This window comes from Podarcis gaigeae, assembly GCF_964106915.1.
Source record: "Podarcis gaigeae genome assembly, chromosome: 2".
Lineage (NCBI taxonomy): Eukaryota > Metazoa > Chordata > Lepidosauria > Squamata > Lacertidae > Podarcis > Podarcis gaigeae.
The window spans coordinates 49,538,232-49,563,727 of NC_139679.1; the positions used below are offsets into that span (position 1 = coordinate 49,538,232).

The 25,496-nt window shown below is 41.0% G+C and overlaps 1 protein-coding gene across 1 annotated transcript in view; it reads right to left on the reverse strand.

Moving 5' to 3' along the window:
* The window catches only part of LOC310834720 (rho GTPase-activating protein 7-like), a 100,497-nt gene extending 78,081 nt beyond the window's left edge, over positions 1-22,416 (reverse strand). Inside the window, exon 1 of the mRNA XM_083718879.1 lies at positions 22,194-22,416. Within this exon, the coding sequence (XP_083575005.1) occupies positions 22,194-22,224 (31 nt within the window). The 5' untranslated portion in view covers positions 22,225-22,416. The remainder of the gene's footprint in view (positions 1-22,193) is intronic.
* Between the last annotated feature and the right edge of the window lie 3,080 nt (positions 22,417-25,496).

Genomic DNA, 25,496 nt, shown 5'->3' on the forward strand with positions numbered 1-25,496 from the left:
TTTAAATCACCAACTGTACTACAAGACCTTAAAACCAGGTATTGGAACAGAGAAGTCTTGACCTAGTGCCAAATCAGTAACAACATAGCGGCAGGCAGGCTTCCCTTGCGGAAAAAAATCCCTATCTAGGGGCCCACACCGAAAAGCTCTCTTTCTACTGAGCATCTGATTAAGAGGGCCATAGGAAATGCTCTCTGTAAATGGCACAGTGCCATTGATCTGCAGAATTTTACAGCAACCAGTTCAGGATTTGATTCTCATATGTGGTACAACAACAGTTGAGACCTGGGAAAGAAGAAGCAGTCAAACAGCTAACTGGCTTTCTCAGTTAAGATGATCACCAAAAATACTGTACTTTAGAAATTCTTCCTTAAAGTGTCTCATGCTGCATCTAACGTACTAATGAATGATTTCAGTAATTAGCATTTTTCATTAAGCTCCTTTTTCCTGAAGAACTTTAGCATGCAGATTAAGCAGGACTTATAAACCACTGCCACCCAGCAGTCTTTCCATTTTATTTCTTCAGAAATCTCTTTTAATGTAGCTCCAGTTTTCTGGCATTTGTTTGCAAGTATATTTTAAAAAGGGATTTTATCACCACTTCCCCTGATTGTGCCAAGAGACATCTTTCCCAAGTGGGCCCCTTTGTACTAAATTCCTTCAACATAGTGGAGAGTCTGCTTATTTATTCAATTTCATGTATGCACATATGAGAAGAGAAAAAGGTTAGTCTCCATACTTAGAATCAGGCTGACATTTACTTTCTAAGCAAACCTGAATAAAGGGAGGACATGGGCTAGACTCCACCTGCTGTCAAGTGGCCGATTTGTAACTATAATACTGTTTTATGTCACCCCAGTCACTGAGCGGTGCGAGATTCCAGGGGTTCCAGGCACTTTCCCAGGGGTTGTTTTTCTCCTTGAAATGAGAGACAGTGGAGACTGTGATGTCTTTATGATATTTGGTTTACGTACGCATATATATAACCTGAGCCTACGATAGACGGGCTCACAGCATTAACACTCCAAGATAGTCTTGCTTCTCCCATAGCCACAGCCTTGGATTCTAGCACATATTAGGCATTGTTCTGTGTCCCAGCTGTCCAGCCTTCAGCCTTACTTCTAGCTTCTAGTTCACACAAGTCAACTCCCAGCTCAGGCCTTTTGTATTTCTATCTACCCGCCCATTTGTTGTCTGGCACAGAGCCGCTTCCTTTGTTACCTTAATGGCCTATACTTGGAGGGCAGTTACCACACCAGAAAGGTAGCCTGGCTATTGCAGAACTTGAATCTGGTCTGGATCCAGGAATTAGAAGGAGGTTCAGGCAAAAGCCTACCCCTCTAACTCATAGCAATACATGTGGCAATAGGCCTCTGTATAAGATATTAGAAAATTGGCTTTAATGAGCTGAGCTGATCCTGCGAATAAAAAATACCAAAAGCTTAATATCCTGCGCGCCACTTTAGTTATTGCTAAAAGACACAACACTCATTTATTAACCCCCCCCCCACTTCTTCTAGCAGTGAGCAGACTGATCAGTGTTAGAACGGGAGGCAAGCAACTTAATTGACAAGTTACGCAGCCTTCAGGTTGGTACAGAATAAATTGGAGAGACCAATGCAGCTCTTAAATATAATGAATTATACACCCCTCTAACATCACATCCAGGCAGCATGGGGTTAAGGTCTGAGAGGACCCCAATCAAAATGCCCTCTGGTGGGTCCCCACAGACCCCCCTTCACAAGTGGCATTAGCATTCTCAGGATAACTCAAGGCAAAAAACAGGCTACAGTTATGTTTAATTATTCAGTAAAAGGGAATGAGTTATGTCAGCAAGACTCAAACACTGTTAGTCTTACCTTTTGGGCAAGCAAATCAAAAGGGAAAGGGAGACCCTACGCAACACGAAACACAGTTCTGTAAAGTTGAATTTTGTATCACCTCAGGAAACTGTCCCCCATGTAGGTCTGGGAAGGTGCATCTGGCCCTTTGTTTACATTCTCATCACGTTCATGGCTGCTTCTCATGACCCTCCCTCCCTGGAAGTGGCAGAGAAGCATCCCCTTACTGCTAATAAGGTCAGGGCCCCTCGAGGAGGCCAACTGCTTGTACAGGAATGAGCTGCTCTTCAGAGGACCTGGCTCAATTTGGCAGCATGGAGAAAGAGAGCGAGAGGGAAAATATCCTTGAGTTTGAAGTGAATTTTTGCTGACTGGAAAGCCACACACACACACACACACACACACACACACACACACAGCTTCTCGGAGCACCGCAGCAAGCAAAGCTGCAACAAGTTTTGCAAAAGAGCAATACAAGCAGGACCAAATTCCATGCTACCAAGGAAGGTAACCTACTTCTCTAGGTTCCCACTGCACCTTTTCTCAACATACACAGTTTGAAGTACACGGTTCGTTGCCTCACGTCCCTGTTGCCTTAATAAGGATTTTGTGCCCTTCCGAACTACTGTATTCACCGCTCTCCAAATACCCTGGCTGTTCATGCTGCAAGGGTGGAGGGGGAAAAACAGAAGCAAGCTTTCAAAAAGTGCTCAGGCCAGCTCAAATCTGTTCCCTTGCCTACCACATGAATTGTGCTACTCCTGCAGAGAGTTGGACCCAGTCACAGCCAAGCAGGAGCACAACATGATGAGTTAAGGAGGCACTCATGCAGCAAGGGCCAAGACACTGAATAGAAGGACACAGTCCACAATTTGTAGTTCAGGAGGACTAGCCAGCCAACAGAAATTTACATCCTGCTGAGTATACACTGCAGGGAGGCCGGGAGAGGATGAAAGGTGGCAGATTCCTTCCATTCTTCTCAGTTCCTTCTGCTGAACAAAGAGAGCTGGTGTCAGCAGCACAAGCAACTCAAATGGTTTTTCATGGATGCCAATGAAGCAGCATGAGATCTGAGACATGCACCCAATAATCCGTTGCAACTTGCCAGTCAGGCCAGGGCACAACCCTCACCTTGTGTACAGCCATGCAAATGCCAAGAATTACCTCCACGACATTTCAAGGGATCCTGGGTTGTGTATCTTGGATTGCCATTGTCTAGGCACTTGGGTTAGGGAACTGTTCTTGGCCAGCCTTGAACTAACCCAGCACAGCCTTAAATTAAGTCCTCATCTTGATCGAGTGATAGTGTTTGAAGGGAATGGGTGTGCAAGAACAAAGTACAAGAACAAACAAATTTGTATTTCATATCAAAAACTAAACGCTACAGCTATACTATTTTATTACAGTTTGAACACTTGGTTGTGTCATTTTAAGCTAGAAATGCATAATATTTATACTTTTATTTATTATCTTTATTAAACCAATGTCTATCAATCTAATTAAGCTATTTGAAAATAAGTATTATTCTGTACTTTAACTGACCATATAATATTGCCTTACCATTATTCTCCTCTTTACAAAGGTACAAATCTACCTTAAAAACCTCAGTAATTAATAAATAAATAGATAGATAGATAGATAGATAGATAGATAGATAGATAGATAGATAGGGGTGGTGGGGTGGTGGTGAACTTATGGGAGTACAGAGATATTTGGATGACACTCTGGAACTGGGGCAAAGTGTAGCCACCATGTGTCAGCTTGGCAGTAGTGCATTCACGCTCACGCTCTCTCACACACATACAAGTTAAGGGAGATCCTTCCTTAGAAGGAATGGAATTATCATCAGACAGAACTGAAGGAAAGCAGATTCAAAAGAAAAAATAGCATCAACCGTAGTGAATGTGGGAGAGCGAAAGGATTTACGTTAAAGGGCCCCCAAGGTATCCTAGTCAATATCAAGCTATTCCTGTGTTTGAAAGGTGTTTTAGCTTGATATCTCCAGCAGCGGGGAACATGTTTTACTGTGGGGCACAAAGAACAAAAGCACACACATATTCTGTTCAGATCATGGGCACAGCCAGGGTTTTTGTTGGGGGGGAGGAGGCCTTTTGTTAGCAGGGGCAGAACCTCAGTTTGCTATGTGTTTTTATTTAAAAAAATTATAGGGGGGGCAGTTACCCCTCCCTGCCCCCCCTTGGCTACAGACATGGTTCAGATCCTCCCAGTTCTTTAGTGAATCGCCAGTATAGTGCTAGATCAATTAGTCAGAGCAGTGAAGCTACAAATCCAAAAACAAATATTCTGCTTTTTACAGTACCATTTGATCCTGAGAGTTGATCTGGCCTGAGGGGGCTGTGGGCCCCTTGGACAGGTAGATGAAGTCACCCTCCTGTTAATTATCCAACATCACATGACACCAGGTGATTGAAAATACAAGCCATGGCTGCAGAGGAAGGCTCAGGAGCATGCTCCAGCATTTTCCTTTGTAGCTGCAGCTGGAATTCCCTTTCAAACCTTCCTATGACTGGTAGGCTTGGTAGGGCTAACTAGGTCTGTGGCCAAAGGCTCCACACTTGCTGATTGAATCGGCTGGACCTCTTGATACTATAGCAAGCCAAAGAGGATGCAATCACTTAGGATATGTGCATTTTGCTAGTTAATCATCATATACTTGATATCCATTCCTAGATAACCCTGTGTGGTTCAGAGGGGATAAATCCTCGTGTGAAAAATAGTATTTCCTAGACTTCACATGGAGGAGTGTTTGACTTGCCACAAGAGACCATTTGCCTTGCAATGATTAGTAAGAATAGCGCCACTGGATTGCCAAAAAAGATGGCGCTCTCTCCGTTTCATGTGCTGCAATAGGAAAACTGAGGTAAGGAACATGTGATTTCAGCCGCACGATCATTCATTAATTTTCATTATGAAATGGAGATTTCTTCTTTTAATTTTACCTTCCCTTGTAACTAGAAAGCTCTTTGTTTTGCAGTTTCTATCATGGCAACTGATTGCATTTATAACCCATCAAGCCCTTAGCAGATATGCTACAAATCATAGGGCTGGTTTAACGTCTCTGGGGGCCAAAACAGCAACTGTTTCAACAGTTAGAGATAAAATATCCACATTCCAAAATACAGAACAGACTTAAAGCTAGAGATAGGGAGAAACATCTACAACAAAGGGGCAGGGGTGACCACAGCTCAGTAGCAGAACATTTGCTTTGCAAGCAGAAGGTCTTGAGTTCATCTCCATTTAAAAGGAACAGGTGCAGGTGAGGAGCAAGATCTTGCCCAAGACCCTGGAGAGCCGCTGCCAGCGAGTGCTGGGTTAGATCATGTATGGCATGACGTAAAGCAGCTTCCTATGTTCCTATTTGTTCCTATGGAGCAAATCAAAGGGTAAACATCAAGGTCTAATGCCATCAAGTTCTTTCCATGAAACTGCCTGGGTTACATACACTGTAAGTAGGTCTTTTCAAAAAACAAAACCACTCGGAATATACAGTAGCTTCAAAACAGTCAGTGATTACTAGATGGGAAATACCAGTTTCCACACGTCACAGGGTGTACAGTGGTGCCTCGCAAGACGAAATTAATCCGTTCCGCGAGTCTCTTCGTCTTGCGGTTTTTTCGTCTTGCGAAGCACGGCTATTAGGGGCTTAGCGGCTTAGCGGCTATTAACGGCTTAGCAGCTATTAACGGCTTTAAGAAAAAGGAAAAAAACTCGCAAGAACTCGCAAGACGTTTCGTCTTGCGAAGCAAGCCCATAGGGAAATTTGTCTAGCGAAGCGACGCAAAAACCGAAAAACCCTTTCGTCTTGCGCATTTTTCGTTTTGCGAGGCATTTGTCTTGCGGGGCACCACTGTATGTAAAATATATATATGGGCAGAAAGAGTGGCCAGGAGGCACAGATTAGCAAATTCACAATACAATTTGCAGCTCTGTTGGCTTCTGAAGGCCAGAGTGGAAGGGGGGGCACTTGTTCCACCCCCAATTTTTTTGCTGTTGCACTCCAGGCTGGGACAGTAATGGGATCCAAACTGGCTCCCTCTCAGATGGATAAGAAAGCTGTGGACCTGGTGAATCCATGGCTGGCTCTGCTCCTTCCTCACCCCAGTAACATCCTGTTTCAGAATATAAGCAAGCTACTGTCAGCAGGCACATTGCTGCTGGTAGGAGCTTCTCCACTTTATGTTCTTTCAGCAGCTGCAGCAGGGACCTCCACAGTGACAAAGCCTCCTACTGGAGGAGCCCGACAGAGGGACACATCTCCTAATCCTAACCCTAATTCAGCAGCACTGAGCATGGGGGAAAGGATCGCAATGCAAGTTATTCTATTTTGCAGCATGTACAGTTTGAACTTGCCAGTTAGGCTTGCAATATGAGGAAAACGTAACCTTGCTCTGCTATCTTGGTTTCCTGAATCTAAAAGCAAGCATTTCTAATATAGAGTTGCATCAAGCCATTTCAAGCATGAGAACAAGAACTGATTGTTCACTTAATTTTTAGCACATTTCCTGTTGTCTTGCAGATCTGGCCAAGAATTCTCAGTCCGCAGAAGAGATAACAAAACAAACTCTTTCTGGGTCAATAATAACGTCGTCTCCACTCAATGATCCTGAGGGCTGGGGTAGGATTAATTTGATGTATCTAAAGAAAATACCAATCCATGTGTACATGCGTATTCTTAACAGTGCCAAGATACCATGGCCTGTCTCAATATTATACTGAGTCCAAGGCACTTGACACTTTTTACTGTCATCAGGCAGTAAAAAGAGCAAGCATTGGCCAGTATCAAGAACAGTTTTATGGATGCCGCTTTGAGGGCTACTACTGAAGCAGGAAGTAAAAATAAAGGCTGTAATCCAGCACAAAATCACATAGCTGAAGTCAATGGGATTTAAAGTAAGCATATTATTTCAAAAATACAATATGGCATTCCTTTTTTGTAAACCTACGAACCCATGTTAACACCCAAAACCTCATGGCTGTGGCACAATAGCCACAGCCTCCCTCCTTTGGTTTCAAGCACCAAGAACTCGTATAGCCTAAGTGAATATAAGCAACAGCTCTTATAGACTGCTGGGGCCCCAAACAACATACACTGTCCCAGGCCTAGGGAATCCTGTTAGCATCCTTGTTCAGACAGCTCTTTCCTACCATTTCAAATTTAACAGGACAAGGAAGTACAGTGGTACCTCGGGTTGAGAACTTAATTCGTTCCGGAGGTCCATTCTTAACCTGAAATGGTTCTTAACCTGAGGCGTGCTTTCGCTAATGGGGCCTCCTGCTGCCGCTGCGCTGTTGGCACGCGATTTCCGTTCTTTTCCTGGGGCAAAATTCTTAACCTGGAGCAACCACTTCCTGGTTAGCAGAGTTTGTAACACGAAGAGTCTGTAGCACCAGGATAGCACTGTACTGTATATTGATCCAAAAGCCATATTTACACAACACAACAAGGTACTGCGGTGGAAAAGGAATGTGAGAAATTCGAATAGAAGTGCTAGCATTATACCCAGGAAAACTATTGCAGTAAGCCCCACGTCTGAATGCAGCCTTATTGTGATTTAGCAGCATTGACAAACCACTAAAATTCCTGCACCTAAAGGAGGCACCTTTGGTCTTGCATCTATCTATCTGAGCATTTGAGACAGATTTCCAGGAGCCGTTCATGCTAACTAATAGCTAAATCTAGTATCTGTCTCTTTCTAATATAAAACTTCAGAAATCTAACAGAGGCAAAGTCAAACAACATATGGTTTTCATTTAACTCCCTCCTTCCTGCCTCCCACATCTCAGGATCAGAACACCCCACCCACTGGGAATAAGATCAGCCCCTGTTGTTTTATCATCAGGAAATGCTTAGAGTTGAGAGTTATTGAATGAGAAAAAAAATCCCCACCACCCAGGGTTACTGTGTTTTAGAGAGTATTTTATACTGATTACATATGTTTATACTATGTAACTGCCAGAAATTACCAACTTTGAACATTTCCTAGCCCAGCCCTGGGTTCTTCACTGCTCTTCTCTCCCATTCTTTAGTTTCACCTTCTTCTCCTACTATATCTGTAAAGTACCCGATGAATTAATGAGGCCAATGCAGGCAGAAAGCTACCTATGAATTAGCTCAAGGAAAACCAGGTGTTAAAGAAACATTAAGCCTTAACAGAAGCATTGCAGTGAGGTGCTACAAGTTAATTAACTTGATTGTTCTCAGATCAAATAGCATAGACATCAATGGTTGAGAATTTTTGTGTTTGTTAAAATTATTCAGCATTCCATGCCTTGAAGAAGCACAATTAACACCACACACCAACAACCCTCCCTCCCTCCCTCCCTCCCTCCCTTTAGACTTACATCTATTCTCTCTTCAAATCGCACCATTCAAAAATTCACTCAAAGCAACTTCTAAACATTTTTGGATGACTTCACCAAAATATCAGGCAAAGGAGCCTCCCCCCTTTTCTGTTTTCTTCCCTCAGCTGCAGTAGCTGATTTTTAACAAGTTCCACCTGTGTGATAGAATGCCTCTCCATTTAGCAAACCACATAGCTGCCATTCAGGTGTGGAAATCTCAGCATTATGGTAAATGTTAAATACATTTCCTAAGAATAAGCTAATTATTGGTAGCATTGCACATGCATTCCCATCCTAGATATTGTAATCACACAACGACCAAAACATTAATTAGTTTCTTTCCCAAAGGATTTTCTCTAGAATATGACTCACTTTGGCGGATTAACAAATCTTCATCTCAGTTGTTTCCACTGGTGTAATCCAGTTTTGAAACAGCAGAGATCCATTCTGCTCTGTCCAATTCTGTTCCACTTTTCCTCCACCACCAGCAACAGACAGAGATGATAACTAGGAGTGCAGAAAGTGAAAAGAGGCAGTACAGAGAGTGCTCACCTTCTACTTCTAAGATGTAATAGTATGGAAGGTCTTCATCTCACAGCTTCTTAGGAAAGAAGCCCAAAGCAAATTGAGAAAATGGCTCCGGAAGCCAATTTAAACAAAGACAATATTCCAAGAGATCTGGGTGATTAGTTGTGTAACCTAATTAAACAGGTGGTGTTTAAAATGGCAGTCTCTGAGGTATTTAGAAATGTGTTTCTTAAAGAGCTCCCAGAGGTTAAGGCTGCCTGAAACTACCGTAACTAAGATGCTCTGTCTCTTTAAAGAGCTCAGATAAGCACCACCTTCTAACCTGCTGCTCATCCTTCTGTCCTGCACAACAGAACAAACAGAAGACAAGCACTGCGCTGGGCAATAGATATTGGTCATAATATAGAAATGGATGCATAGGAACATTTATGGTACATGGATATAAAATTTACAGCATGTTATAGTTTAAGAGAAAACTATATGAAAATGTTATATAGATGGTACCTAACATCTAGTAGATTGGCAAAAATATACAAATCGAAATTGAATATGTGCTGGAAATGTAAAGAGAAAGAAGGTACTTTTTTCATATGTGGTGGTCTTGTAATAAGGTTAAAGCTTACTGAGAAATGATATATAATGAATTGAAAAAGATGTTTAAGATAACATTTATTTTAAAAAAAACCCCAGAAGCTTTTCTTTTGGGAATCATGGGATCAGAACTACCTAAACATTATAGAAATGCATTTATATATGAAACCACAGCTTCAAGAATGTTATTTGCCCAAAAATAGAAGGAAGAAGAGGTCCTGACGAAAAAAGAATGGATACAGAAGTTAATGGACTACGCAGAAATGGTGAAACTTACTGGGAGAATAAGAAATCAAGATAACAATTTTTAAAGAAAGGCATGGAAATGGTTTATTATTTACAAACAAACTGTAAACAGATTAAGACATTGGCAGGAATCAGAATTAATGTAAAAACCTGCAGTTTCAAAATATATATGGATATATACAGGAATATATAAAAGAATATGTTGAGATAATTTGGAATATGCAAGAAGATGAAAAGAAATGTAAAGAATCACAGAAAGAAGGGGAAGGGAGTCGGAGTTTGAAATGTTAAAAATCTGATTGAATAATTGTAATACACATAAATGAAAATTATAAATAAAAAAGAAATCAAGCACTGCATTCACATGACAATTTATTCCATTTTCACATTTCCCTGTTAATTTCTACATTCTATTTGAGCTTTCACACAATGTAAAAGCCACTTCCAGAACTATATGGGAATATAGCACAAGTTTAGCACTCATTTCCATATTATCTGCAAATAGATTATTAACAGAAGCAAAGAACACAGAAATGAGCATTAAACCTGCAGTGTATTCCACTGTTGTTCCAGTAATGGCTTTTACATCACGTGAAAGAGGAACATAACAGTTAGGGTCTTTATGAGCTTTTAAAGTAGCAGGCACAATCTCAACTTTAGTGGCTAGCAACCCAATTGGTGAAGAGAGAGGTGTTTCAGATGAAATTCTGAATCTGATTTATATGCTAATTTTCACTGCGCCCCTGATATTAACGTAATTGTTAGGTGGGGATTGAAAGCATATTCTCCAGAACATTACAAAGAATACCACTTAGAGCTCAGCTGAATGCATGATTGCTCAGAAGTAAGCCCTGCTTATTTCAGGATTGCACGGGCTTTCAGCCTTAACTGTCCTTAAGTGATTGTGCGTGTAAAAAATGCATCTTTAAAAAATGCATTAGTTGCTTCAGATAACCTAAATACCAAGTTGTACATCAAGTATGGGTTTATCCAAATGTGTATTCTATACATTGGATCAGCTCATGGCTAGAAGGAAAAAGGCATCCACAAACGTTTAAGTCCACTGATACTAATATCAATGCTCATGTTACAGATAGGACTTAGTTGGTCTTTAAGGTGCTACTGGAAGGAATTTTTTTTGTTTTATCAATGCTCATGACACACTATGAAGCACAAAGGGCAAGTTCCTGTCCTGAGAAATGTTACAGTCAAAGAACCAAACTGGAAGAGATGCTAAGCACATCATCATTTGAAACTATGCTTAAAAACACTAACTGCATGTAATTTTTTTTGGAAGTGCAGCATGCAAGGAGGAGAGCTTTCGCAATTCCTTTCCTGAATATTTGAAGGAGAGTCTCCACCCCAATCGTTCTGCCCAGACGCTGAGGTCTAGCGCCGAGGGCCTTCTGGCTGTTCCCACATTGCGAGAAGCAAAGCTACAGGGAACCAGGCAGAGGGCCTTCTCAGTAGGGGCGCCTGCCCTGTGGAACGCCCTCCCATCAGATGTCAAAGAGATAAACAACCACCTGACATTCAGAAGACATCTGTTCAGGGAAGTTTTTAATGTGTGACATCTTAGTGCATTTTTGGTCTCTGTGGAAGCCGCCCATGGTGGCTGGGAAAACCCAGCCAGATGGGCGGGGTACAAATAATAAATAATTATTATTATTATTATTATTATTATTATTATTATTATTATTATTATTATTATTCCTGGTCCCGATCTCAACAAAAAACACCCTTATTAACTCCCAGGCCCCTGCAGGGGACACTTTTGTTATAATTGCATAACAAAATTGCCTTGCTGCTTATGGATGTGATCCAGGTAAAGGTAACCCTATTAGTATTCTTAATTAAAAGTCAATAGGACCTTCTATTTGGGGAAGGGCTACAAGTCAGGGATAGAATATCTGCTTTCCATGCAGAAAGACCTCAGGTTCAATCTCCAGGTAGGACTGAGAAAAGTCTCTGGTCTGAAACCCTGGAGAGCTGCTGGTAGTCAGTGTAGCCAATACTAAACTTGATGGGCCAATGGTCTGCTTCTGCTTCCTATGTTCCAACATACTTAATCCTTTCCCATTTAAACCAGTGGGATGGAAAACTGCGTCACTTTGGATCAATTCTATTGTCTTGGGACATGGAGGAATGCTGAGACTGGAGGACTTCCGGAGGCGGCGCGAACGACAATGGCTGCCCTCTTCTAACTGTGAAGGGGGAGCTCTGCAGAAACGGGTCGTCCGCTACGGCGAAGCGGAGACCCACATCGGAAAACCACAGGCAGCGAAAGCCTGTGGCCGTGGGACTCGGCGGGCAATAGAAGGGCCCCCCGAAACAGTGAAGAGACCCCGTAAGGGGTTTCGGAACGTGGAAGGGCTGGCGCGGTGCTGTGAGTCGATCGCTCTTTCTGTGGAGTGAAGCCGCGTAGCTGCTGTCGGTGAGCGCTGACCTTTTTTCCTGGGAACATCCGATTCGAAAGTAGCAAACCGTGAGTAAGAAAAGATAGAAGAATTGGAGGCTAAATTACTGTTAATTTCGGCTAAAAGCAGGAGACGCAATCAGGAAGTCCGTCTCTCGCCTTTGCTTAAGATCTAAACCAAAAGACTTTGATGTTTGGAGCCTTTGAAAAGGCGCTAAAAGCAATCAATCTGTACATCTACTGGAGCTGTTTCTATGGAGATCTAGGATTTAATTGTTTAAGTGATCTACTTTTTAGTATGGACTGTGCTTTACCTCTTCTGCTGGAACTACAATTTTACAGAGAAACCCAGGCAGTCGGACTGCCTGTTTGACAGAACTGTCAGATTGCAAATTTTGACACTTTGTTACTTTGGTTTGCTACAAGTTGAGTGTTATTGAACTGTTACATTTTATCATCTTTTCTGGCACTTGCTGGAGACATTGTTATGTTTTTAAGACCAACTCTGCTAACTACAGGAAAATCTAAGGTTCTTTGGAGACTAATGGCTGTTTGGACATTGTTTTAGAAGTATCAGAAATTTGAAAGGACTGGAGTTTTAAATAATTGATTTTAACAATTTGACTTCTTCCCTCAAAACACATTTGAACTCCCTCTAGAGGATTTTGGACTTACAACTGCATGTGACTCTGCTTTCTCTTTCCTTTCCTCCTATCTGACTGTTTACCCTCTGGGCTGGTGGATTCCTATGGGAACACACTCAGTTTGACCTTGACTAGTAGACAGAATTGGAATGAGTGGCACTGGGAAAACAAGAGCGGCTAAAGCGAAAGCTAAACAAACAACTTTGACTTTAATTTCACAGCCGCGTAGATCATCTGTCCCTGCTGTTTTGGAAGTGGAAGAAGGAACTGAGCAACCTTTGCTGGAAGATATGGCAGCAGGAGGATCCACTTCAGTACTAGATAAAATCTTTGAAAAATTGGAGGCTTTGGACAAAAAAGCGGATGAGCAAACGGCTAAGATTGACCAAAATACAGCCAGTGTTAATAAATTAACTGAACAAGTTACTTTGAATGCACAATCAATTGGCAAATTATTTGAAGCCACGGCAGAAAATTGAAAACTGGCAGAGGAAGCCAACCAAAAAGCTGAAGAATTGAAGCAGGAGGTAAAACCATTGCATAAGCAAATTGGAGAACAGCAGGCCTATCTGTCTATGATAGAACTACGGGCTCGGGAAAATAATTTGAGATTAAGGTCAATATTAGAACTTGAACAAGGGAATTTAATTGAGTTCCTGACAAAAGAATTTTCCAAGTTTTGGCCTTTGGAGGAAGAAAAGAACTTTAAAATTGTGACTGCTTTTAGACTTGGAAAATTAACAAGGAAAGACAGGCCCAGAGACTGTTTGATTACTTTGAGATCTAAGGAGGAAAGGGACAAAATACTAGGCTTACATTATGAAGTCACTTGAAATTTTGGATAGAAGAGCAGAGATCTACAAAGATATCCCAAAACAACTTCTGGACCTTAGATCCACCTACACTGAGTTAGTAAGATTGCTGAGGAGCAATTCAATTGTTTTTAGGTGGGAATTTCCCCAAGGATTATCTTTCACATTCAGAGGGAAGAAAGTGAAAATTAAAACAGCCGAGGATAAAGAAAAATTTTTGAGTACCTACGGAGAGGACCTTCAGAAAGGGATCGAAAGACCTTCAGGGTCTGGACCATCGCCTGCACCTACACCTACACCTTCGGGGTCTGAAGACCAGGAGAAAAAGATACCACCACTAGAGGAATAAGATTTGTCCAGGATGTCTCTGCAACTTCTGATCTGGAACATCAATGGCGCCAACTCTCCGGAAAAAAGGAGAAGAATATTTCACATATTGAAAAAAGAACAATTGGACATTATTTGCCTGCAAGAAACACATGTGACCAGGCTCCACAGAAAAGTGTTAATAAACAAAAGATGAGGCCAAGAATTTATCTCTTCGGACCGAGTCAAGAAAAGAGGTGTGGTGATATATGCAAAAGAGAGCCTGTCACCAAAATTTTTATTTAAAGATGAGCAAGGAAGAATTTTGGCAATTGAGATACAAAACCAAGGAGAAAAGTTTTTGATATTAGGAATCTACGCGCCAAATGAGGGGAAATCGGAATTTTATAAGAAGCTGCATGAGATAATGCTGGACTATCTGAACTATGATAACATCATCATGATGGGAGATATGAATGGGGTGGCATCGACCAACATGGATAAGTCACATAGCCAAAATGTGACAAAAGATGGCAGACTACCTAAAACATTTTTTGAACTGACTGACAATATGGACTTGATTGACATCTGGAGAACAAAGAACCCCCTGGGAAGAGAAGGAACATTCTTTTCTGAAGCCAAACTGACATGGACAAGAATCGACCAAATATGGATAACTAGAGGTCTGGCACCTAAGACTAGAAAAGTGGAAATCTGCCCAAAGACCTGCTCCGACCATAATGCCCTAAAGATGGATATGAGACTAACTCCAACCGGCTCCTTCAGATGGAAGATGAATGACAATTTGTTTAGAGATCAGGAGATTACTAAAAAGGCCCAAAAAGCTTTGAAGGACTATTTTGAGATAAATTTGAACACTACGGTGGAAAAAAGAATCATCTGGGACGCAAGTAAAGCGGTTCTTGATACAACAGAACACTATAAGGAAAAAAACACAGAATGAGAAAAAGGACAAGATCTTGGAGAAAATCAAAGATTGTGAGAAGAAGTTAAGATTGAGACCGAAGTCAAAGGAGATTTTGAGAGAAATTAAACTTTACCAAGCACAATATTCTAAATTGATAAATCAGGAAGTGGAGTGGAAAGTTAAGCTAATGAAACAAAGATCATTTGAATCGGCAAATAAATGTGGGAAACTGTTAGCATGGCAGTTGAAAAAGAGACAAAAATTAAATACGGTCACAAATTTAGAGATAGAAGGAAGAAATATTCAGAACCCAATGGAGATCAGAAAGTGTTTCCAGAGATATTTCAAACAATTATACACTCAAGGGCCGCAAAATGAGGTTGAGATAGAACAATTTTTGACAAGGAATGGTCTACCAAAGCTATCTCTAGAAAATAGAACAATCCTGAACTACAAAATAACACAACAAGAGATTGAAGAAGCCATTCAGAACATGCAATTGGGCAAATCTCCAGGGCCAGATGGGCTTACCTCCAAATATTATAAGACATTGAAAGACTAACTGATACATCCATTAATGGAGGTTTGCAATGAAATTATGGAGGGGAAGAAGGCACTGGAGTCGTGGAAAGAAGCTTTCATCACATTGATACCTAAACTAGAAACTGAAAAGACACAACTTAAGAATTACCGCCCCATCTCCCTCCTAAATGTGGATTACAAAATATTTGCAGACATTTTAGCAAGCAGATTTAAAAAAGTTTTAAATGAAGTAATTCACAAGGACCAGACAGGCTTTCTCCCAGGTAGACATTTGTTTGCTAACACAAGGAACATTATTGACATTTTGGAGCTTTTGCAAACAAATATTAACACAAAAGCAGTGTTGATATTTAGAGATGCGGAGAAGGCCTTTGATAACATCTCATGGAAGTTTATGAAGAAAAATTTGGAAGGGATGGGAGTGGGACGGGGATTTGAGAATGGGATAGAGGCAATTTATTCAGAACAAAAGGCTAAATTGATAGTGAACAATGTGGTGACGGAAGATTTCAAAATCGAAAAAGGAACACGACAAGGTTGCCCTATTTCCCCTTTGTTATTTATTTCAGTCCTGGAGGTGCTCTTGAATATAATTAGAGGAAACCGGTTGGTGGAAGGAATTCAGGTCGGAGCAAAACAGTATAAACTTAAAGCATTTGCAGATGACCTAGTTTTGACCCTACAGGAGCCAGAATCTAGTACGAAAAGGGTATTACAATTGATTCAGGAGTTTGGTCGGGTGGCGGGATTTAAACTTAACAAGCAGAAAACAAAGGTATTGGGAAAAAAATTTGACACCTTTAGAATCAGAAAGGTTTCAGAAAGAGACAGAGTTAAACGTGGTTAAAAAAGTAAGATACCTAGGGGTAAACATAACAGTGAAGAATATGAGTCTATTTAAGGATAACTATGAAAAGTGTTGGTCTGAAATTAAAAGGGATTTAGAAGTTTGGTCAAGATTGAAACTTTCCTTGTCAGGACGAATTGCTGCTATAAAGATGAATGTATTGCCAAAAATGCTGTTTTTGTTCCAGACTTTACAGATTGTGGATAAAATGGAGTGTTTTGGGAGGTGGCAAAGAGATATTTCCAATTTTGTCTGGCAGGGCAAAAAGCCCAGAATTAAGTTTAAGATACTAACTGATGCTAAAGAAAGAGGGGGCTTTGCCCTGCCAGACTTAAAGTTGCACAATGAATCAGCAGCTTTCTGCTGGTTAAAAGACTGGCTGCTTCTTGAAAACACTGAGGTTTTGGATCTGGAAGGTTTTAACAATGCTTATGGATGGCATGCATATTTGTGGTATGACAAGGTCAAAAGTCATAAGGCTTTCAAGAACCATATTGTCAGGAAAGCAGTGTTCAATGTCTGAATAAAATATAAAGACTTATTGGAAAATAAGACCCCAAGGTGGCTATCACCAATGGAAGCTAAGGCCCGGAAAAGACTCAATATGGAGGCCAAATGGCCGAAATATTGGGAAATAATAGAAAAAGATGGAGATAACTGGAGGTTGCAGAGTTTGGAGAAATTAAAAGATAAAGTGTGAGATTGGTTACATTATGCTCAGATCAAAGAAGTTTTCAAGTTGGATAAAAAGATAGGATTCCAGGTGGAAAAATCAAAGTTAGAAACGGAATTGTTAGAACCTAAGACTAAGGTACTTTCAAGAATGTATAATTTGCTGCTAAAATGGAATACACAAGATGAAACGGTCAAATCGGCTATGATAAAATGGGCACAGGACATTGGGTACAATATCATGTTTGCTGACTGGGAAAGGTTATGGACCACCGGTTTGAAATTCATGGCATGTAATGCCTTGAAAGAAAATATTATGAAAATGATATATAGGTGGTACATGACTCCAGTCAAGCTTGCAAAAATATACCATTTGTCTGATAATAAATGTTGGAAATGTAAAGAAACTGAAGGAACGTTCTTTCACCTCTGGTGGACCTGCCCTAGAGTTAAGGCTTTCTGGGAAATGATATATAACGAATTGAAAAAGGTATTTAAGTATACCTTCCCTAAGAAACCAGAGGCCTTTCTTTTAGGCATTGTCGGCCAGAGGGTCTTAAAGAAGGATTGGCCATTTTTTATGTATGCAACAACAGCAGCAAGGATACTTCTCGCCAAGCACTGGAAAACCCAAGATTTGCCCACACTGGAAGAATGGCTGATGCAACTGGTAGACTACATGGAGCTAGCAGAAATGGCTGGCAGAATCCGGGACCTGGGAGAAGAGGCTGTGGAGGAGGACTGGAAGAAATTTAAGGACTATCTGCAAAAATACTGTAAATTGTATGAGTGTTAAGAAATATGTAAGATTATTAACAATATGGCACCATCAAGTTAGTTAAAAGAAATATGAAGATAAATGAAAACATAAGAAAAGACAAATTTTGGATAAATATTATGCTAAAATTAAGCTTTTAAGGTTTGGGTAAAATTATTTAAAACTAGGGACACAATATTGGAAATTATAATACAAGAATTGAAACAAGGTGATAAATTGCTGGGTTAAGTTTGAAAAACTTAGAACGCAGGAACGAGAGATGTGAGGAAGTCCAAAGAAGTGAAGAAAATATGGTTATTGTAAAGTTATTTTTTTTTTATTGTATTAATTGTATTTTTATTGTATTAATTTTTATTTTTATTGTATTAATCTTTAATAAATATTATATATATATATAAAAAGGAATGCTGAGACTGATATTACCTAGAGACTTTCTGGATGCTTTCTTGGCTTCTGTACACCATGAAAAACTTCAATAAAATTATTATGATTATAGTAGAATTTTTTTATATATATTTAATGAAGTGTCCTATACATTCTGACCATTCTCTAGGCACTCTGCACACATGCTGAAATTAATCAATGAAATTAAAATGTGAAATGTTTTCTGTAATGGGGAAACCCAGGGAATCCATTTCAACTTCAAGTTCAATACTAGGCATGTGAAAGTAAGCCCCACTGAATTCAACGGGACTTACCGTACTTCTGAGTACATAGACTTGCACTCTTAACAATTCATTTGGCAGTAAGAGGCAAATGGAGGAAGAAAAATTAATTAAAACACACACAGTTACATTTGAAATGGTATATTTTAAATAAACAAGTAAGATTTTTCTGAGTTTGATGGAGAGATTTAACAGAAATGCTGGGGTTTTCTTTTCCATGGGAAGCCTCTCTCAAATCCAGGAAGTTTTGACTGTAGAACAAACTGATTCCCCAGTTTTCACAGCCAACACTTTAAGTACAAGATAACACTTTCAAATGAAAGTAAAATCTAACATGTTGCTGCGGTTACAGGAAGTTTCCTACATCAGTGCTGTGATAAGTGTGTGTGTGTGTGTGTGTGTGTGTGTGTGTGTGTGTGTGTGTTTTGCACAACAAATGTTGATTTCTTGAATAAGACATCTCATACAATTGGCTTTAGTTCACCCTTGGCACTATTCCAGAATGAACGGAGAGAAGACATAGATTTTCCGCAAGCTACAGTTCCAAGACCTTTTGCTCTTCAGCTGGAGCTCTTGGCAGCACTACTGCTAGCTCAGCTTCAAAAGGGGGAACATGACTTATCTGCAGCAGTTTTGGGGAAGACCACAAGGACCAAATGCAAAGGACATGTGGCCTCTGTAGGGAACCTTATTCTAAGGCCCTAAACCTCTAACCCACAACTATCCTTTCTCATTCTCTCACCCCCACACCCCCAAAGTGCCTCAGTTCTGCAATTATTGCTTTCATATGCAAGTAACAATAGAAGTACAAAGACCATCTCTGCAAACAAGAGAGCAGGTCCCAAATAATTACAGGAGAGCTCCACAGTTTTACTGTGGCTTTCTGATACAGAGCACTTCATATAATAATAATTCCGTAACTAAGATGAGACTTAGAAGCTATGCTGCTATTACTTATGAGGTATCATTCATTTTTATTTATAAGATTTATAAATAAATACACCCACACCATACATTTAAAGCACATGGCTTCCACCGAAGAAGCTGGGAACTGGAGTTATGTGTGCTAAGAATTGCGGCTCTCTTGGGGTTAAGCTACAGCTCCCAGATTCTTTAACTGTTAAAGTGGTCTACATGTGCTTTAAATGTGTGGTGTGGAGGTGTCTAGCTCACCTTTTAGCCCACACAGCACTGTGGTGGCTCACAATAAAATAAGAGATTCTATTAAAGAAAGGTGGTATTCAACGAATGCATCCCATCCATGCAAGGATTTACAATTGTGCAACTGAACACTTCCCTCATGAACCACACATTCTCCTCAGATATTCTGGAGGGTTGGGGAAACCCCTAGAATAGATTTAGGGGGTGCATGGAAAAAATTCTGTTGCATAAGTTTAAATCCTTGCACTGACAAGACAGTGCTATTTGGATACTGCCCAAGACAAGGCCATAAAACAACCGATTTAAAATAAAATGAATTTAGAGGTGGCAGAAAGCAACCCAACAATGCAGAAAGTAATCAGTCGACTCAGATGAAAGGCTGCCTAAACAAAAAGGTATTAGAAAGCTATAAAAATATTCTGGGAGATGGAATTCAGCAACCTAGGTGCTGAGCTGAAGAGCAGCCTCTTTTGTATCAATGCACCTCAGATAAAGGCAGGGCATTGGGGAGGATCTCTCCAGGTTATTTCAGAGTTCAGGCAGGCTGATATCATGGGGCAGGGGCAGCCTTTGCCTACCAATCTGCAGAAACACAGTCCAAAAAAAGATCCCCAAGATTATTTAACAGTAAAATGCAAGTGCCTTTCTCCAACAACAGCGTTCCTTAGTTTCTGTGTTTGCGCAATTGGGATTAACCAGGAATTCCTTTCTAGATTTTAAATATTCAGTAAGAGGAGATGAACAGATGGGTTTATAAGCAATGGCCCTCTTTGCTACAACTGTTCCAGAAAGGAATGAGGAGGAGTCTTGGGTGAAGGGAGTTAAACGCAGATAGGAATCTGATTTGGTTACTGAACGGCTAAGAATGAGGTTGAAGATTAAATGCAGTTAGTCATTTCTGTATCATCTAACATTAAAACTGTTATTGTGTACACTGTCCAAGCAGTAACAAACTAAAAAAAATGTACTATGTGACACTACCCATGTGCCAAACAAGAGTTTCCAAATATTCTGTATTGTTTAACTAATTTTTCACACTTCTTTTGGCAGTATGGCATTGTTTGAATTGGCAAGATACGTAGTCGTGATTAGTGCTTGTTCCCAGAATGCAAAAGAGTGGGCCTCTGGCTCTTACTGTGAATCTTTGCTCCCACCCTCTGAGACCCAAACTGGTCTCTCTGTGGATGATCAGCTATCCAAGTAGCTGACAACAACAACTCCAGTGAGGAATTAGAATGTGAAGCAGTAGGCAGAAGAAGAAGGTGAATTTACTGGAGATAACGTTTAGAGAAAGAAACTCCCTGTATCAGCTAGCCTGTGATTTGAGAGCTGCTGGAAAGGTCTTGCTAGTAGTGCCATCTGTAAGCAAAGCTCAAGAAGCAGTAACTTGACAGTGGGCCTTCTCAGCTAGGGCACACCACTCCTCTTGGTATACAGCTGGTAGAAACCCTGCTTTGTTTCAAATGTGTATTATTCAAGAGGCCTTTGATAGTCAATATGCTAGGACCACAGAATGTAGATAACTGAATTTATTTTCACATTTGATGTTTTGTATTTATTGTTGTAACCCACTCTTGCTGCCTAGGGGCAAAAGGCATACAAATAATAGTAACAACAGCATTAGCCAGAGATTTATGTCAAGGTTTATACAGTACACTGACATAAATCCAATATTCTTATGGTACTCATGCACCCTGTTTTTCCAAGGAAAGGGAGATAACTTAAACCATGTACACAGCTCCTGTAGTGCAAATTTCATTAACCAGGATGCATCTGATGCAACTTGTTTAAGTAGTTGTTTGCATGCCCTTTCTACATGGGTGAGAATAAGACATGGATACTTACAAGAGGAAAAATGATTACATGTGCTTTCGCTGGAGGATCAGAAAACAGTGATCTCTGTACTCCCTCTACTGGCTTGCTTAGTTCATGTCTTCCCGCATGTTTTCTCAGTTTTATTTTTTAATCCTGCTGTCCCACCTTCTGTGATGGAACTCCAAGCAGCGTGCATGAAATCTTTTTTTTTTTTTGGGGGGGGGTCTTTCTCTGTACACCCTCTGCTGGCTTGCTTAGCTCATGATTTCACACAATTGCTTTAATTTGTATACAGTGGTACCTTGGTTTACAAACTTAATCCATTCTGGAAGTCCGTTCTTAAACCAAGGCCTTCTTAAACCAAGGCGTGCTTTTCCATAGCAGCATGGGACACAATTTACAAATGGAACACACTCAACAGGAAGCGGAACATGTTCTGCTTCCAAGGCAAAGTTCACAAACCAAAACACCTACTTCCGGGTTTGCAGCATCCTTAATCCAAATTGTTCACAAACTAAGCTGTTCTTTAACCAAGGTACCACTGTATTATAAACGATTTCCAACTTTTTTGAGAGATATAAATGCTTTCAATAATTCACACCACAAGCCTAACTATGTCTACTCAGAAGTAAACCCCACTGAATTCAGTGGGGCTTACTCCCAGGTAAATCGGGTTAAGATTGCTGCCTAAATCCGTTAAGAAAACATTAGAACAATTCTAATTCAATTTCTAATAAGGAAATGTGACCATTACTGGCATAGAAATCAGCCCCTCCTGACTGGATATCTCTGGCCAAGATAGACATGACTCTAAAATGTATAGGCCACAAAGATAAATGAGGAGGGAATTGAGGCAAGAAAGTAAACAAAGTGCTGATAGAAATTCCCCCTGTACTGACCCTGCTTTAATGGTGGCATCCAAATTGTCACAGATGGAAACAATTTTACATGCAAGTTGCCTTGTAATAAATGACATGGTAGCATGCAAATAACCTAGTACCTGAATGAAAGGCTTGCACTAGCTGCTCCTGACTTACCTGATCGCAGCTGAAGAAACGGCTTGCCCATGTTCCTTCCCTGTCTCCTTCCACTCCATTTTAGAACATACGGGGGTCTGAGCCTCTAAAACAGCATTACTTTAATTCCTAGTTATTTCAATGGGTTTTGTTGTTGTTGTTTTAATTGGAAGGCAGGCAGCAGTCATGCCGCTTTTGAAATGGGAGCCACACTTGGCTCCCACCTGTGCAGGCCGCGTTTACCCAAAATGCAATGCTTCAGCCTATAGATCTATGAACACTGTAAATTTAGTAGATGTAAAGGCTAAGTTTCATAGATCTATAGGCAGCGTGGATAAATTAAGACTATTAAAAAAATATGGCATAATTATCTGGCCACTGCTAAAATACTGTCCAGAGGGCTGGGAGGGAGTGGTAGTGGTGGTCATGCTGCTATAGAGGCAGCAGATGAAAAAAAAATCCTCTGTGGTTTTGGCCATGGGGTGGTGGTATCAACAGCAGTGTGCCAATGGCCCCCAGAGGTCTGGTGCCAGCCCTGTATGAATGAAGCAAAGCAATCTCTACATTGTATGGAATTAATGCTGTACCTCAAACCTATTGTTCTGAGCTTGTGTATCAATTACAACAACATTCTGAAGGTCACGTTTCTGTCTTGTTGTCTTATGCTTAACTATGAACAAATTACAAGCAGAGCTAATGGTAAATTAAGCTTTATTCTTGATGAGGCCCAGAAGACTTGACTGCATAGAGAAGAAAACCATCTTCTCCAGCCAGGCCACACCTCTTGAATCAACTCTCCAAGAGCTGGCCTCCTGGGTCATATAGCTTTTTATTTTAAAGGGACCACATGACAGATATTTAATGGATAGCACATACATTACAGCCTCTCTTTGTCCTCCTACTTTATTACATTTCTGTCTCACCATTCTTCCCAGGAGCTCAGGGCAGCTTATTGGTTCTTTCATTTTATGACCTCACACATTAAATAATAGACCATGAGATGAAGCTGGATGTTCACCCACTCACGTCCTCAAAACACAATACATTGTGCATCCCTAGAACTGTGCTCTGAAGGATTGGGAAACTTTCTGTAGAAGTCTGCAGGGGGCAGGGCACACACAGGATGTAGGGGAAGGAAAGAAGTACTAGCAGAAGTCGGCTTGCACCAGTTTGGAGTTCACTCTGTTAACATGCTAGTTATGGTACACAGATCTTGTACATCTGAGCGCACAGTCACCAAGACACAGAAAATTTGCATATTAAATAAATGAATGAAAAAAATAAAAGCAGGCATTACTTGTAGAAGTTGGCATTACTGAGCAGCGAGTCTGTATAGTTTGTAATTGCCAGGAGGAAGGAGAGCAGAGACACCTTTTTGAATAACATGAAAGTGAACTGGAACAAAGAAAATAGTAGAGTGTGATAACACTTGTTTGAAGATTTAGGATTAAAACAGAACAAGACAGTAGAGTGGTTTGAAACCAAATGCCATGAAGAACATTTAAACTGATCACGCAGAAAAGTCCTCTGTGATAATAAGGCAAATTAGGACCCTTTACAGTAGCATTTAAGAGGAAAGAGCTGCCTGAGGAAGCAGTTCATTTTTTAAAAAAGTAAAATGTGTTTTTTTATTATTAAAAAAGTAAAAGGTTTATTATTATTATTATTATATAAATTCCTTTTGGCTTAGGTCCCATAGTTTCACTGTAAAATAACACATCCATTATGTGGTGTATTGCCTCTTAGATTCTAATGCAGGCTGAAATTAGCTTTCATAGGATGATGTACACCTAAGCTGCACAGTATTTCTTACAATGAAGTAATCCCTTTGGTGGGGACTTTATGAAATTTTAAGAATGCAATGTCTACTCAGAAGCAAGGGCCATTAAACTTGGTGGGCTTATTTCCAAGTAAGTGTGCAAACTGGACTGCAGCCTAATTGTCATTAAAACTGTATTGTGAAACCACTGATCAACTGTATTTCAGTTGCAGGTTATGCATTTGCTTACAAGGTGTATTTCTGTGCTGGCTAATCATCTTTCTCTAAGTACCTTCCTTGTCTTCTCTGGATAGCTACAATGTCAGGTTGAGAATGGCAGACAGCCCCTAGTAAGAGTTGGGTTGCTACTCTGGGCTGTATCTGAAAAGGGCTGTGGGCAGCTGCATTTCTCACATATTTTTGCAACTGGTACAAAGCTGATTTTGCAGGACTTTGGACCAAGAGGGCAAAAGTGTTAACCTAATCAGTCAGAACAATGCGTAACTGTCAGGGGTTCAGGGAGAGAGGCGCAGGTGGGGGAGGAGACAGAGAGCGAGGGGGAAGGATCCCAGGACGACGAGGAAGAGGATGACAATGACCCGAGGTTGTCCATGAGTCCGTCCAGTGAATCGGAGGACTCCCAAAGAGGAGCCCCCCTGGTCAGGCCAAGGGGAGCTAGAGGGGGAAGCAGTCAGGAGCAGGGGAACGAAGGGGGAACTCCCAGTGGGAGTTGGAAGTCGGGACCGGCTTCTCCGCTGGAACGGAGTGAAGGGGGTGGAGTTACCAGTGTGTCAGAAGCAGCAGAACAGGGAGCAGAGGGGGGAAGGAGATCAGCGCAAGACGTCCTGCCGGAAGGGGCGGAGAGTAGTACCGAGAGCAGTGTAACTGTCAAAAGGAAGGTCAGAAGCAACGTACGCGCGCCAAGTTCAAATGTGGAGGCGCGCGGAAGTGAGGAGAGTCCTGGGGAGGAGCCTGGTCCCAAAGCGCGAAGGAGGGGGGAGCAGGCGTCAGAGGATTCAGCCTCTGGGGAGTCCCGGAGGGAGAGAACACAGGGGAGCAGAAAGACCCTGCGGAAAAGAAAGGAGAGGAAGAGGTGGTCCAGCACAAGCCTCTTAAACTGGTGTAGAGGCGGGACTGACTCAGAGGGGACTTCAGCGGTCTAAGGGTAACAGACGTAGAGCCACGGAGCTCGGATGTAAAGCCAAGAATGTTCTTCAATAAAAGCTTTTGTATATAACCCGGACTGGACTTTGGTCTCTTGTGAGCTGGGACCTCGGGTGGCTCTGACAGTAACTAATCAGATTTGACCATGTGATATCACTCAGATCAAACAAAGCAATTCAAAATGAGGGCAATACAAAGCAGGAACTCTGTATCACCATTCTGAATTGACTTAATTCCCCCACCATGACATCACAGCATGACTAAATCTGACTGGCTTAATAAAGCCATGGCACCCTCCTACTGGCTACTTTTAACATCATGCTGAAACAGTGACAGAAAGCATACAGGTAGTTCATTTGCAGATAACAATTGCTTTAAACAGCTACAAAATAAATGATAGA